General features: G+C 61.1%; 1 protein-coding gene across 5 annotated transcripts in view; it reads right to left on the bottom strand.

Moving 5' to 3' along the window:
- The window catches only part of CROCC2 (ciliary rootlet coiled-coil, rootletin family member 2), a 37,867-nt gene that overhangs the window by 2,762 nt on the left and 19,621 nt on the right, over positions 1-15,484 (bottom strand). For 2 of the 5 annotated variants that reach the window (XM_060193598.1, XM_060193599.1), the window contains exons 15-27: positions 13,724-13,917; positions 11,840-11,967; positions 11,472-11,617; positions 11,056-11,232; positions 8,970-9,083; positions 8,450-8,593; positions 5,015-5,211; positions 4,586-4,745; positions 3,918-4,085; positions 3,100-3,427; positions 2,814-2,983; positions 2,062-2,182; positions 1,787-1,920 (exon numbers count right to left, since the gene is read on the bottom strand). In XM_060193598.1, coding sequence (XP_060049581.1) covers positions 1,787-1,920; positions 2,062-2,182; positions 2,814-2,983; positions 3,100-3,427; positions 3,918-4,085; positions 4,586-4,745; positions 5,015-5,211; positions 8,450-8,593; positions 8,970-9,083; positions 11,056-11,232; positions 11,472-11,617; positions 11,840-11,967; positions 13,724-13,917 — 2,181 coding nt within the window. Of the gene's footprint in view, positions 1-1,786; positions 1,921-2,061; positions 2,183-2,813; positions 2,984-3,099; positions 3,428-3,917; positions 4,086-4,585; positions 4,746-5,014; positions 5,212-8,449; positions 8,594-8,969; positions 9,084-11,055; positions 11,233-11,471; positions 11,968-13,723; positions 13,918-15,484 lie in introns of those variants that run through there. The other 3 variants (XM_060193596.1, XM_060193597.1, XR_009550595.1) reach the window with 2 other exon arrangements.

Genomic DNA, 15,484 nt, shown 5'->3' with positions numbered 1-15,484 from the left:
CTTGGGAAAGGAGGAGAAGGTAGGATGTGTCCCAAATTGCCAGGTGTCACCAAAGGGACCATGAAAATCACAGGCGTGAGGGAGACAGAGGGAGGGGGAGAGGACAGAGGGGACTCCTGCAGACAGAGAGGGCTGAGCCTTTGGGAAGGCTGGAGAGGGGAGGTCTGCTTAAGGTGGAGCAGGGGCACCAGACACTGCCACCTGCTGAGCCAGAGCTGCTGCCATCCACGGGGGCCTGAGGACAAGACAGCCACAGATGTGCCAGGTCTTCAGGATGACAAGGTCCCAAGGAGGACAGGCAGGGAGAGGGGTCTGGCAAAGAGGGGTGGGGGGCCACAGCACATTCTAGTGCATCCTGAGGGTGGGGTGACTTCCGGGTAGTTATTCTACACAGGAAGTGAACACTCTGGCCCCACGGGACTCCCACACCCTGCAGGCCCCTTGGGCCCCTGTGACCAGCCCCAGCCTGTGTGGACGGGTGGGAGGACAGGGGCAAAGCAGGGTGGGCTGGGGGGCTCTGTCCCTGCAGACACGCCAGCTCCTGCCCTGCTTTCAGGTGCAAGAGCTTTGTCTGTGGCAGAGAGGACTTGGGGTGATATGGGATGGGTGAAGCTCGAGGGTCTGCCGTCCCCGGGCTCCAAGGACCAGCCGCTACCTGGCCTGTCCTCCCTCCCAGGCCCGGTCAGCACTTCTGAGCACTTCTGTACTCTGTGTGTGGGGCCCAGGATTCTGCATAGACAGAACCTGGGACTCTGCATAAACAGGGCCTGAGACTGCATGAAGGAGACCTGAGACTCTGCATGGACAGGACCTGGGACTCTGCATGGATGGGCCCTGTGGCCTTCTGAGTGGGGCTCCCGCAGAGCTGTTTCTCGGGGGCCCTCACCCGCAGAGCTGTTTCTCGGGGGCCCTGGGGAGCCTTGGGAGTGGGCCGGTTTGCCTACAGACAAGAGCCCCACTGTTTGCACAGTGCAGCCCTCCAGCTAATTAGAAAAATATGTGTGTAATGAGCATTCCTGACACATGCTGGCCTGCATGAGCAGGAGAGGCCAGCTGGGAGTGACACCCGGATGGGCCATCCAGGTGGTCCAGGCCGCTCCCAGCAAGGACCCCTGGGCAAGGGAGGACCAGGCAGTGGGGAGGGCAGGCACTGAACAGACCCCCCCAGCTGTGCCCCCAGCTGATGGGTTAGTGTGTGTCCCCTTCCCAGAGAGCAGGTCACAAGGTGGGTGGGTGCCTGGAGCTGGGCCTTGAAGCAGAACATCACTGAACAGCCCGGCCAGATTCCTCTTGAGAGGAAGAGTCAGAGAGAAAGTGAGGGCCAGAGACAGAGAGAGGGAGAGACAGACAGACACAGAGTCACCACAGTCCTGCTCCTGGGCCACACACACAGCCAGATACCAGCTCCACAGGGTTGAGGGGGCACCCAGCCCCTCATGGCCAGGCTGGGGAACAGCTGCCAGTGGGCAGGCCGGCAGAGAGCCGAGCAATGCCAGGAAGGGCCTCTGCACCCCTGGAGACCCTAGCAGACCAGGTGGGGTTGGGGGCTCTAGGGGACACATTCAGGGCTGGGGAAGGCCTGTCACAATGGACCTTGGGGACCAGAGCGGCCTGAGTGTGACATCGGGGGAGAGGCCAGGCCGGGGTGCAGACCATAGGGCTGGGTGCTTCCAGGTCCCACAGACTGAGCCTTCAGAGGGCTCCAGGGGTCACAGAGGATGGGGCTCTGTCCCTCAGCACCCCCAAGTTTCCTGGTGTCTGTTTCATTCACTCTGCCCGGCCTCACCTGGAGCCTTCGCTGGTCCTGGGCTGCTGCTCGGGCCCCAGCCAGGTGCTCAGCCTCCAGCCTCCTCAGGGCCTCCTCCTTCAGGGCCCCTGCCTCCTGGGCTCCCTGTTCTCTGCTCTCTGCCCGGCGCCGGCCTGGGGGGCAAGCAGGGGCTTGTGGGGTGTGCCAGAGGGGTGGGGTGGGATGCTGGTGCCAGGCCTTAGAGGGTGGCGGCTGGGTGGGGCTGGGGATCCCAGGAGGCTGGTGCCCCCACACCCCGGTAGTACCCTGGTCACCTTCCTCAGCCTCTTCCAGCGCCAGCTGCAGCTGCCCTGCCCGGCTCTGGGTCCGAGCCCGCTCATCCTCTGCTTCACCCAGCCGGCTGCGCAGGAGGGAGGCTTGGAAGTGCCAGTCATCCTGCCAGGGGGAGCTGGTCAGGGGAGGCCCCGAGGGGGAGCCAGGAGGGCTGGGGGCCTGGGGACTGCAGGTGGGGTCCTGGGGGCTGCAGGGAGGGGGCCTGGGGTCTGTAAGTAGGGGCCTGGGGGCTGCAGGGAGGGGGCCTGGGGTCTGTAAGTAGGGGCCTGGGGGCTGTAGGTGGAGTCCTGGGGGCTGTAGGTGGGGTTCTGGGGGCTGCAAGTAGGGGCCTGGGGGCTGTAGGTGGGGGCCCTCTGGACCCAGTGACCCTCAGGGCCAGGGTCTGGGTCTGGCATGAAGGTGGCCAGGAAGCAGTGGGGTCCTCGAGGTCCTAGGCTAGTGCTGGGTCTGCCCCCTGTGCCCCCCACAGTCAGATGCCAAGCTGGCAGGGCCCTTGGCAGCTCTGGGGAAGTGCATGTGGGCTGCTGCACTTGGTCCTGAGGGAAGGCCCTTGGGAACACCTTACGTGGCCTGCCTGCCCTGGGATCTGAGTCCTGGCTCTCCGTGGCATCCAGGACGGGCTGGGGCCTGCTGCCTGGTCAGGAAGGGCTTTGCCCATGTGCTTGGGCAGTGGCTGCCAGAGGCCAGGCGAGGCCAGTCGGCCTGGAGAGTGACCCTCCGGACCGGCCCTTACCCGCTCCCGCTGGGCCTCCCACAGCGTCTGCATCAGGTCCCGAATGGCATCCCCGGCTGCCTCCACGTCCACCTGTGGGCCGAGGTCTTGAGAGACAGGTGAGGGCCACCGGCGTGGGGAGCGGGACCTGGTGGGGCTGGCAGTCTGCCGCCCAGGGCGCACCTGGGAGTCTGAGGGACAGTGATGGTGGAGGGACAGATAGGGACATGTGCAGGGAAATTAGGGGCAGAGAGAGGACAGCTCCCTGTGACCAAGGCAGGTGACCCTTGTGGGTACCACCACTGACCTCTGGCTGGGGATGTCCCGGGGCCATGTGCCCGCTGCCTCAGGCCATGCCGCAGTGTGGCCCAGAGCTGGCCGAGCTGGCCCTCTGTGTCCCGCCAGGCGTCCTGGGTCTGGGTCAGTTCCTGTTCCAGGGCGAGCGCCCTGTGGCAGGCCCCATCTAGCTGGGCCTGGAGCCCTTTGACCACACCTCGGGCCTCCCACAGCTTCCTGGATGCTGAGTCCAGCTCCGCCCTTAGGCTCTGCTCTGCATCCCGGCTCTCCTGCAGCCGCTGCTCCTGGGCGTCCTGTCCAGCCTGGGCCTCAGCCAGAGAACACTGCAGCCTCTTGACCTGGGGAGGGACGGGGCTGGGAAGGCAGCTGGGTCCCTGCCCTGGGGGTCCCCTGTGCTGGGGCCTCCCTGCCCTGGGGTCTCTTGCTCTGGGGTCCCTGCCCTGGGTCCCCCTGTCCTGGGGTCCCCTGTCCTGGGGTCCCCTGTCCTGGGTGTCCCCTGTCCTGGGTCACCCTCTATTGGGTGTCCCCTGCCCTGGGTGTCCCCTGTCCTGGGTACCCCTGCCCTGGGTGTCCCCTGCCCTGGGTCCCCCTGCCTTGCCTTTGCAGTGCGACACCTGAGCAAGTGAGAGCCCATTACAGGAGAGCCCTCCTGCCACCAGCCCCCTCAGCACCCCTGCTCATGGCCTAGGAGCACCCTCTAAGGCTGGTGCTGACACCCAACCAGGGCTCCCCAGTGGGTGACACTGATGGTCAGGGATAGCCGAGCAAGAAGCAGCCCACTCAGTGCTGAGCCCAGTGGCTCCCGGCAGGCACCGGTGGCCACCTCACCTCCTGTTGGGCGGCGTCCAGGCTGGCCTGGGCCTTGGCTGCCCGTGCCTGCAGCTCCAGTGTCTCCTGCCGGCTCTGCCGCAGCTGCCGCGCGTCCTGAGCCCCCTGTGCCTGCAGCTGACTCCGCTCCTCACGCAGCTGCTGGGCCTCAGCTTCCAGCAGCGCCACCTGTACCAGCGGAAGGTCAGGCACCTACGGCCCTGCTCCCACATGCCACAGAATTGCTAGAACCTGGCCACATGGGGTGATGGGGCAGCTAGGGCAGGACAGTCCCTATCCCTCCAGCAGCCCCAGGCTCTGGGACTTGCCCCCAACTGCCAAGGACCACAGAGCTGAAGTGGCCTGAAGCCACCTGTTCACATGGGCCCTGGCCCAGGACCTGAGCCCGGGGGCCATGCTGGGAGGGTGACCAGTGCAGGGACACGGCATCCTGGCTGACAGCTAGCGCCAGCCCCTGACAGAGAGCAGGAGGGCACAGGACAGCGGACAGGTGCAGACGCCTTCAAGGAAGCCCCCCTCTAAGCTCCCACTGGATTGGCCTGTGACCCCTCCCACCCTCCAGGCTGCGGCCTGGCCATGTCCCTGCAGGGCCCTGAAGACCCGTCCTGGGCCTCCTGTTACCAGGTTGCCTCTCTCGCACACGGGATGGGGGTTCCAAGAGGGCTCACCTGTGCTCGCAGCTCCCGCAGTTCCTGGACAGCTTCCCCCCGCGCCTGTTCCGTCTCCCGCAGCCCGGCCCGAAGCCCCTCGGCCTCCCTCTGGGTGGCTGCCTGAGCCTCCTCTAGGACCAGCACCTTCTGCTCTGCCTCCTCCTTGGCACACCTGAAACTGCGGGGCCACAGGCTGGGGCTGGCGACGACGGGGGCCGCTCAGCTGACCACCCTCCGGGCACTAGGGACATGCTCCCCCTGGACCCCGAAGCCCAAGGGCTGGCCCTCAGCATTGGGGACACTTCTGCTGGGTCCCTGCAGCTTCGGTCCCTGTGAGGACAGTGACCCGGCCTGACCGCCCCTCTTTCAGAGCCCTGGTGGGCAGCCTGGCCAACCTCCCACCTCCGCCAGTGCCCCCAGGGCTGCCCAGCACTGGCCACCGAGTACCTGGCCTTCTCCTGCTCGGCCGTGCTCAGGGCGGCCTGGAGCTGGGCGTTGGCACGCTGCAGCAGGGCTTTCTCACGGGCCTCGGCGTCCAGCGCCCGGCGGGCCTCCCGCACCTCCCTGTGCAGCCCCTCACGACGCTCCTTGCTGCTGTGTAGCTCTGCCCGGGCCTCGTTCAACTGAGCACGCAGCCCCCCGGCCTGGGGAGGGGAATGAGGCTTGGGTGCAGGCTGGCAAGGGGAGCCCTGGTCCACTGCCCAGTGGGTCCTCAGGCTCAGAGGACAGGCACAGGGAGGTTTGTCCACTATGGCCACCTCTCACGTGGCCACCTGCCTGCAGTCACCTCCTCCCTGTGGTCACCTCCTCCCCCACGGCTTCCTCTCCCTAATGGTCCCTTCTGCTCACAGTCTCCTCTCTACAGTCACCTCACCCCTGTGGTCACTCCCTCATGGTCATCTCCCCCCGTGGCCCCCTCTTTGTGATATAGGAGGTAGGGGTGACTCTGCAGACTGGTCCTGGGTCCCAGCAGCCCCTCTGCCCTGTGTGCCCAGGTATAGGGCTTTACCTAGTGGCTGTGCTGGCTGCAGGCCTGGGCCCTCGGTGGGGGTTGGGGGCCAAGGCCAGGCTGTGAGCTGCTCAGGCAGGAGCTCCTTGCTCCCCCAAACATGCCCCCTTGTGCTCTGCTTCCCAACTCCTGGGCCCACACTGAGTGGGGCAGAGACTCCAGGTTCAGTTCTGAATCCACAGGGACCCTGAGACCCAGAGTGCCCTATGGTTAGGGTACATGGGGGGCTGTGGGTGGAGGTGTCCACCCTGGCCAGGCTCTGGCCCCAGCGGGACCACAGAATCTGCATCCCCATTCCCAGGGCCTCAGCAGAGTCTGCAGGTGGTGCTAAATGACACACTGAAGGGTGGGGCTGCCACAGGGGCAGTCCTGGGGTGGGGGCAGCTTTTAGCCCCCAGGGCATGACCAAGACTCCAAGTTCCTGGACACTGACGATTGGGGCTACTCCAGGGGGACCAGGAGCCTGAGGGCATTCCAGGGGATCCCCTGGGAGGAGGACAGGCCGGGGAAGCCTTGCGACTCTGGCCTGGCCTGGCCGGGCTCTCCCCTGGCAGAGCCTCCCCCTGGCTGTTCTGAGGCCCTGTTATTGTTGTTCTGTTTGGGGGAGGGGCCCCGAGCCTCCACAGTGGAGCCCAGCCAGCAGTTTCCGCTGAGCTCAGCAGAAACCCAGAGGTCAGGTCCTGCTGTTTTCACTTCCTGGCCGAGGACTCTGCCAGCTCAAGCACCCCAGGGTCCCCTACCCCCCCAGCCCCCAGAACAACCATCCCTGTGACAGAACTCTGCAGCCAAGTCTCTGCTATGATTCTAATGATCTCTTTACTGGGAACTTGACAAACGGACTAGCTCAGGGCGCCTGGCGGGCTCTGTGGAGGGCCTTGGGGTCATGCTTGTGTGCCTGCACGCGTGTTCATGCGTGTGCGTGACAGTGGGGATATGGAGCCACCCATGTGTTTACACATGAGCACACAGGCATGTGTGTGTGTGTGTGTGTGTGTGTGTGTGTGGTCTCCACGTGCCAGGGTGCGGGTGTGGGTAGCAGTGTGTGCGCACTGGGCAGGGCTACGGTGCCCCAGGCTGCTCCTGCTTCTCAGGCTGTGCGGAGTTGTGGTTTCCATGGCGACGGTGGGCCAGCCTGGCGCCGGGGTGCCGTCCCCCACCCCTCTCCCCGTCACACTCCACCGCTCCTCTGACCCCTCTTGCTTCTGGGGGGCCCATACTCTGCCCTGTCCCCCTCTCCTTTCTGTCCCCTGTGCTTTGGGGGACCTCTCTACTTCTTTGTGGGGGGGATCCTCTCTTTCTGGGCCCCCTCTTTCTTCTGGGGAGGCTTCTCTTCTGGGGGGTCTGTCGCAGAACTCAGCCTGCTCTCCCTCCGTGGAGCCCCCAGAACAAATGCACTGGGTCCCCCGCCCCCGCTCCTCCCTTTCAGAGCCCCCTCCTCCCGCGGGCTCTGGGGCCTGACTGAAAGCTGTGGAAGGAGGCCTTTCTCTCCTGTGCCAAAGTAAACAGCCTGTCTCCTAAACCATCTCTCTTCCTCTACACCTCCCCCCTGCCACCCCCAGCCCGGGTCAGAGCCTTGGCATCCAGCCAGGCCTGAGGGGGGCGTCCCCATGGCCACCTGGGCGCCGGCCTCCTGTCAGGCCTTCTGAGAAATACCTCCGTCTGCCTCCCTGCTGTGCCCTGCCCCAGCCTGCCCCTGGCACCCCAATCTCAGCCTGCCCCCATTCTGAGCCTGTGCCCAGCACCCCAAACTCAGCCAGCCCCCCAGCCTGAGTCTATGCCAACACCCCAAACTCAGCCAGCCCCCAGCCTGACTCTGCCCCCAGAACCCCAAACTCAGCCAAACTCCTAGCCTGAGCCTGTGCCCCCAGCATCCCAAACTCAGCCAGCTCCCCAGCCTGAGTCTGCCCCCAGCACCCCCAAACTCTGCCAGCCCCCAGCCTGACTCTGCCCTTAGCACCCCAAACTCTGCCAGCCCCCCAGCCTGAGTCTGCCGCCAGCACCCCCAAACTCTGTCAGCCCCCAGCCTGACTCTGCCCCCAGCACCCCAAACTCTGCCAGAGCCCCAGCCTGAGCCTGTGCCCAGCACCCCCAACTCAGCCAGCCCCCAGCCTGACTCTGCCCCCAGCACCCCAAACTCATCCAGACCCCCCAGCCTGAGCCTGTGCCCCCAGCACCCCAAACTCAGCCAGCCCCCCAGCCTGAGTCTATGCCTGGCACCCCAAACGCTGCCAGCCCCCAGCCTGACTCTGCCCCAGCACACCAAACTCTGCCAGAGCCCCAGCCTGAGCCTGTGCCCAGCACCCCCAACTCAGCCAGCCCCCAGCCTGACTCTGCCCCCAGCACCCCAAACTCATCCAGACCCCCAGCCTGAGCCTGTGCCCCAGCACCCCAAACTCAGCCAGCCCCCCAGCCTGAGTCTGTGCCCGGCACCCCAAACGCTGCCAGCCCCCAGCCTGACTCTGCCCCAGCACCCCAAACTCTGCCAGCCCCCCAGCCTGACTCTGCCCCCAGCACCCCAAACGCTGCCAGCCCCCAGCCTGACTCTGCCCCAGCACCCCAAACTTAGCCAGCCCCCAGCCTGACTCTATCCCCAGCACCCCAAACTCAGCCAGTCCCCCAGCCTGAGCCTGCCCCCACAACCCCCAAACTCAGCCTGTCTGCCCTGGACCAAGCCTGACCCCAGCTGGAGCCTGACTCCACCCCCAGCACCTCGATCTCAGCCTGCTGCCAGACCAAGACTGGCCCCCATCCCCAGTCACCCCCAGAGACCCTTCCACACCCCCTTCTGCTCCCCCCATCCTCCTGACACTGCCTTTCTGGGACCCCCCCTTTCCTGGGACCCCCTGCACACAGCCCTCCCCCTCTGCCCCCACCTCTCTCTGGGCGCTGCTCCTCTCTGCTGCCACCTCCTGCAGCCGTGTCCTCAGGGCCGAGGCCTCTGTCTCATGGCCAGAGATGACGTCCTCAAACTGGGCCTGCAGGGTCTTCAGCTCGGCCGCTGAGGCCTCGAGGGTGGCCTGGGGGTTTCTGCAGGGTCAAGGGGTGCCAGCAGGATGCTGCCCTCCCCCCATGGTATCTCCAGAGGCTGGGGGCCACTATAGTGTGGGGGGTGCTGGGTGCAACATGGTTCCCACCCACTTCTGCTCATGTGGGACCCCCCCATGCTCCCTGCTGGGGGCAGTCCACTGGGCAGGACTCCAAGGAGAGGGCTTCTGCTTAGGAGAGGCAGCAGTGGCCAGGGAGGCCCCAGGATGGGACACAGAGCCTTGGATGTCCAGACCCATCACGGAGGATGCCACCATCAGCTGGACCAAGCCCTGGGTTCGAGGAAGGGGTGGCCCTGGTGTGGGGTGGCCAGACCTGTGGGCAGTGGGGCTGGCAGGGTATGGTCACCTCATCTTGCTCCTGCTGGCTCTGGGCCTCCCGCTGGGCCTGCTTCAGCTCCGCCTGAGCCCTGGACAACTCCTCCCTCAGCAGGCTCTGTTCCACTTCCTTCAGGGACAGCGCCTTGGGTGGGGGGCAGGGGGTGGGGCCCAGAGAAGGGTTTAAGGGGGTGCTGTGGGGCCTGGGGTGGGAAGGGCCAAGGCCTGCAGTAGGGCTACAGCAGAAGGTGGGTCTCAAAGGTCATGCTGGACACATGCTCCTGGCTCCATGCCCCTGCACTGAAGGGGGCACAGCCTTGGGCAGCCTGGCATGGCCCATCCACCAATCTTACCATCCATCTGACTATCCTCCTACCAGTCCCTCTATCCATCCATCCATCCATCCATCCACCCATCTACCCACCCATCCACCCATCCATCCATGCATCAATCCATGCATCCGTCCATGCGTCCACCCATCCACCCATCCATCCATCCATCCATCCATTCATCCATCATCCATCCATTCATCCATCCATGCATCCATCCATGCATCCATCCATCCATCCATCCATCCATCCATCCATCCATCATCCATCCATTCATCCACCCATGCATCCATTCATCCACCCATCCATCCATCCATGCATCCATCCATCCATCCATCATCCATCCATCCATGCATCCATCCATCCATCCATCCATCATCCATCCATTCATCCATCCATGCATCCATCCATCCATCCATCCATCCATCCATGCATCCATCCATCCACCCATCCATCCATGCATCCATCCATGCATCCATCCATCCATCATCCATCCATTCATCCATCCATGCATCCATCCATCCATCCATGCATCCATCCATCCACTCATCCATGCATCCATCCATCCACCCATCCATCCATGCATCCATCCATGCATCCATCCATTCATCCATCCATGCATCCATCCATCCATCATCCATCCATTCATCCATCCATGCATCCATCCATGCATCCATTCATCCATCCATCCATCCATCCATCCATCCATTCATCCATCCATGCATCCATCCACCCATCCATCCATGCATCCATCCATCCATCCATCCATCCATCCATCCATCCATCCATCCATGCATCCATCCATGCATCCATCCATCCATTCATCCATCCATCCATGCATCAATCCATGCATCCATCCATCCATCCATTCATCAATCCATCCATCATCCATCCATCCATCCACCCATCCATCCATCCATCCATCATCCATCCATCCATCCATCCATCCATTCATCCATCCATCCATGCATCCATCCATCATCCATCCACCCATCCATCCATTCATCCATCCATCATCCATCCATCCATGCATCCATCCATCATCCATCCACCCATCCATCCATCCATAAATCCATGCATGCATGCATCCATCCATCCATTCATCCATCCATCATCCATCCACCCATGCATCTATGCATGCATGCATGCATGCATGCATCCATCCATGCATCCATCCATCCATTCATCCATCCATCCATCATACATCCACCCATCCATCCATCCATCCATCCATCATCCATCCATCCATCCATCCATGCATCCATCCATGCATCCATTCATCCATCCATCCATCCACCCACCCATCCATCTATCCATCCATCTATCCATCCATCCATCCATCCATCCATCCATCCATCCATCCATCCATCCCTCCACCCATCCATCCATCCCTCCACCCACCCATCCATCCATTAATCCTACCACCCCTATCTACACATCCATTCATCCTCCATCAACCTATTTTCACCTATCGTTCCATCTCATATCCATCCATCCACCCATCCCTGTGCACACACCCATCCATCCACCAGTATGGAGAGATAGATGGATGAGGGGATGGGTGGGTTGGTGGATGGACAGATGGAGGAAGGGGTGACAGATGGATGAAAGAAATGGATGGATGGCTAACTGGCTGGGTGGTGGATGCAGGACAGACGGATGGATACATGGACAAATGTCTAGAGGTGGCAGGGTGAATGAATGGTGCCTGGTGGACCTCTTGGTGGACAGGCAGGCCTCGTGTTCAGTCCCCCGAAGGGTCAGTGTGTGGGGGATTGTCAGCATCACCTGCTGCATCTCACGTTCCAGCTGGAGGAGGCGGTCTTCCTGCTCCAGCTTCAGGCCCTCGAGCACCTCCTGAAGAGCCTGGCTGTGGGCCGCACCCTGGGCCGCCAGCTCCCGCTGCTGCTGCAGACGCAGGGCTGCAGCCTCACCCTGCTCCCTCAGGGACAGGCTCAGGGCATCCTGGGTGGGGGGCACAGGGGTTAGGGGGCTCCTCCCTCAGGGACGGGCTCAGGGCGTCCTGGGTGGGGGGTCATGGAGATGGAGAGCCTTGGTCCAACATCCTGCCTCATGGGAGTGGTTGGAGGCTACTGTCAATGACTTTCCCCAAGATCCCTGGACCCCAGACCTCAAATCCCCACCCGCTCTGTCCCCTCCCTCCGGCCTCCCGGGTGTGAAAACTGAATGTAGCAGCAGCCCACCTTCTCCCTCTGCAGCCGAGCCTGGACCTCGAGGGCCACCCGTGAGTCCTGCTCCTGCTGCTCCAGCCGCCGCCGCAGATGCCCCACATCCCAGCGCAGCGCCGCCTCCTGCACCTCCCAGCCACTGTGCAGACGCTCCACTTCAACTGTTTGTGGGCATGAGGGTGAGGGGTGAGCAGGTAGAGGCAAGGCGTGGAGGGGCAGGGCAGGGAGGGGCACAGAGTGGCAGGGCAGATTCAGCCAGATGAACTTTTGCTGGTCTTTCTCAGGGTTGGGACTGGGGCATCCTGCCCAGGGGGTACCCTTGTGATGGCTGGGGGTGACCTGAGCAGAGGTGGAGGTGGGCAGGCCAGGGGTGGAGGTGGCACCTCGCAGCGCCTGCCGGGCCAGCCGTGCATCCTGGGCCTCTCCCTCCAGCTGCTCCTTCTGTTCCTGCAGCTGCACCGCCAGCTGTTGGGCCTCCAGGAGGCTGCTCTCCAGGGAGTCCCTCTCGGCCCTGCAGAGAATCTCGGTCACCTGGAGTCCCCAAATCACAGCTACGGCCAGGACGGGACCCTCAGGCTGGCCAGAGAGTCCAAGGTGAAGAGGGCGCTTCCCACTCAAGGGACCTGGCTAAAGATGCTTCAGATCTCAATGTGAAGGCAAAGGCAAGACCAGCGGGCAGCTAGACCACTCGGTGCAGTAAGGACGACAGACACCAAAGCCACAAGTCAGAAATGAAGAGGCCAGCAGGTCTACACAGATCGGGGTGGGGGAGCTCGGAAAAGACCCCACAAAGCAAGCTCAGAGGGCTGCAGGGACGCCTCACTCTCCCAAGAGAGGTTGGGCAGCCTGCTCTGTCCCTCGAGGAAGACGGATCCTGAAATGAGAGCAGCCTAGAATGTTCCCAGCTGTGACCCAGGACCGTGAGCTCAGACTGACAGGGACTCAGAGGTCATACAGGCCCCTGTGCTGAATGTGAATGGATATGGGCCCTGGGTCAGACTGATGGTGTGAGTAGTTAATTGTATTTATATTTTCTCTTCAAGTCTGGGAGCTACTCTCTGCCCTAATCCAGCTTTCAAGTCCAATTCCCAACTCTGACACCATCTTCCCAGACATGCTTTTAGTCTACCTGCACGTTAGCTGTCAGGCTTAGGCAAAAGTTACTGAAGTCATGGGCTCCTTGGAGCCCACCTAAAATAGACTTCCTAGCTTCTTTCCACCCTAAGATTCCTATTCTCACCTGCTCTATTCCTACTTTTTGGTTCTTGCTTATTAAACATTTGTCCTGCTTTATATCTTACTGCCTTTCAGCCACCAAGTTGCAGATGCTACCATGATGCCATCCTGACTTCCCTGGGCAGACGACCTCACCAATATGTCCTGGAGTCCTGCCCCACTAGGGAAAGACAGACACAGGCTGGGGGCATGGGTCCACCTATCAATGTCCATTGGAGAAGCAATTACAGAAGCTAGAACTCCCACCTTCCGCACCCCAAAAAGAATTTAGTTTCATACTCCCAGAGGGGGAGAAATGTTAAAGAAAAATGACCAGAGGGCTCTGAACTCCAGCTCCATCAGGACCCAGAGAGAAAAGAAAAAAAAAAGGAAGGACACTCGGAAGTAGTAATAGGTAAAAGTGTGACTTACAGAGGAAGAGAAGGCAGGACCAGAGAAAAAATGAGCAAGGGGCCAGGTGGTGGCGCACCTGGTTAAGCACACACGGCGCAGCGCACAAAGACCCAGGTTCAAGCCCCCGGTCCCCACCTGCAGGGGGAAAGCTTCATGAGTGGTGAAGTAGGGCTGCAGAAAAGACCCCACAAAGCATCTCTCTGTCTCTCTCCTCCTCTCTATCCAGTAATAAGTAAATAAGATTAAAAATAAATAAATAATAGCCCATATCTCTGACCTTGGGAGAACCACTGAAATTTCCAATGAAGGGGACGGGGACACAGAACTCTGGTGGTGGGAGCAGTGTGCAATTGTACTCCTGTTATCTCATAATTTTTTAAAATTGATATTAAATTACTGAATCCGGGCAGACTGGAAGGAAAGCCTTGCATCAAATGTACAGGCAGTGTAGAGTCGTCACACGCAAAGAGCTTCTGACATTCAATGATAAGGAAGCCAGGAGCAATGACACTACTAAGAGCTGCACAGGGCATGCATCCAAGGCCACGGGCTGGCACAGGGGTCCAGTCCTGCCCTGGGGCGGGAGCGGCTGTCGCTGATGGCCCGGCCCAGGGGCTCACTCTGCCGGCACCTGGTACCTGAGCTCGGCTGCCTCCTTGGCTGCGAGCTGGCTCTGCCGCTCCAAGGCTTCCAGCTTGGCCAGCAGGTGTACCCGCTCCTCAGACATGGCGTCCTTGCCCCTGAGGGCCTGTTGCAGGGCGTCTGTCTGTGCGTCCTGGTCCTGCAGGCACCGGGCCAGCTGCGCCTCCAGCTCTTGTCTCTCGCCCGTGACCTGGGGGAGGAGGAAGCGAGAGACGCAGAGTAGGAGTGAGTGGGGAGGGGGATGAGGTGAGCCAGAGGACCCAGAAGGGGTCCCCGCAGGGAGGAGGAGTGAGGGTGCATCTCTTGACATGCCCCTTACCATGGTGACAAAGCCACAGAGCCGAGAATTGAGCCTCTGGGGTCCAGGTGTTGGGGTGGGGAGCGGGCACTGCACAGGAATGCCACAGGTGTAACTGCGGGCGGACAGGTGGGCGGGCAGGCAGGCGTGTGGGGGACACTGCCAGAGCACCCCAGAAAGCCTCACAGAATGCATCCCTGGCCTCTGGATTTGGTCAGGGGCCTCCACTGGTGTCTCTTCACCCTCAGAACTCCTGTGGAGCCAGAACTCGTGGCTGAGAATCTGAAACAGCAGCGAGGCTGCATGTCCTCCGGCTGGCCCCGGGGGAGCAAAGGCTCCAGTGTGTGGCCCCTTGGAGCGGAGGGACCCCCTGAGCACGCATCCCCTCGCCGGCCATGGTGATGCCAGCCATCCCATCATGACGCCGGCCTCCAGGTGGACCTGCCCTTCAGAAACCTGAATCCTTCTGGCAGTCACTCACTCAGGCCTGATGGTCAGTACTTCACTGCCTGCTAGAATCATGCCCATCCTCCACGGACCAGTGTCCATGACATCCCCAGGCTGTCTCTGTGCCCTGTCTCTATGATACATGGCTTGCTTCATGCTGCCCGGCACGTCAGAGACGAGACCATGCAGTAAATGCCACAGCGAGAACACACAAGACACACAGGCTCCCCGACCTGCTACTCCAATACTGGAACGGCCAGACTTCAAAACAGCCATAAGCAACCTCCTTGCCGTCAAGGAGGTGAAGGCAAGATACAGAATTCTCCAGTAGAGGGGATGGATCCACCTGCCAACACCCATGTCCAATGGAGAAGCAGTTACAGAAGCCAGGACTCCTAGCTTCTGCTCCCCATAAAGAATTTTGGTTCATTCTCCCAAAGAACAGGAAGACTTCCAATGGAGGGGATGGGACACAGAACTCTGGTGGTGGAAACTGTGTGGAATTGAACCCCTACTATCTTACAATCTTGTTCATCATTACTAAATCACTAATCAAACATTTAAAAAAGGAAAAACAAGAAAAAATAAAAAAGAATTCCCCAGGAGAACTGAATAATGTGGGCTGGGTGGTGGTGTACCTGAACAGTTTCCAATGTGCAAGGACCTGGGTTCAAGCCACCCATCCCCACCTGCAGGGAGAAAACTTCACAAGCTGTGAAGCAGGGCTGCAGGTGTGTCTCTGTCTCTCTCCCTCTCACCTCCCTCTCCTCTTTTGATTGTTCTCTCTCTGTTCAAGGAAATAACTAAATAAATGTTAAAAGGGAACTGAATAATGCATTTAGATAATCTAATACAGACTGGTGCTGAATATGAGTAAGTGGATTGCTCATGGCAGATCACACAGATGGCCGTCAGTCTGGAATACACACAAAGGTGTGTGCAGAGCAGCTCAGGAGAAGAAAAAGAAGGGGCAGGTGCCCCCAGGGTGCCGCGGATACAAGGCACCGTGAAA

Source organism: Erinaceus europaeus, chromosome 7, assembly GCF_950295315.1.
Source record: "Erinaceus europaeus chromosome 7, mEriEur2.1, whole genome shotgun sequence".
In the NCBI taxonomy this organism is placed as follows: Eukaryota; Metazoa; Chordata; class Mammalia; order Eulipotyphla; family Erinaceidae; genus Erinaceus; species Erinaceus europaeus.
The sequence above is the reverse complement of the archived record's forward strand: the minus strand, read 5'-3'. Positions and strand labels throughout refer to the sequence as shown.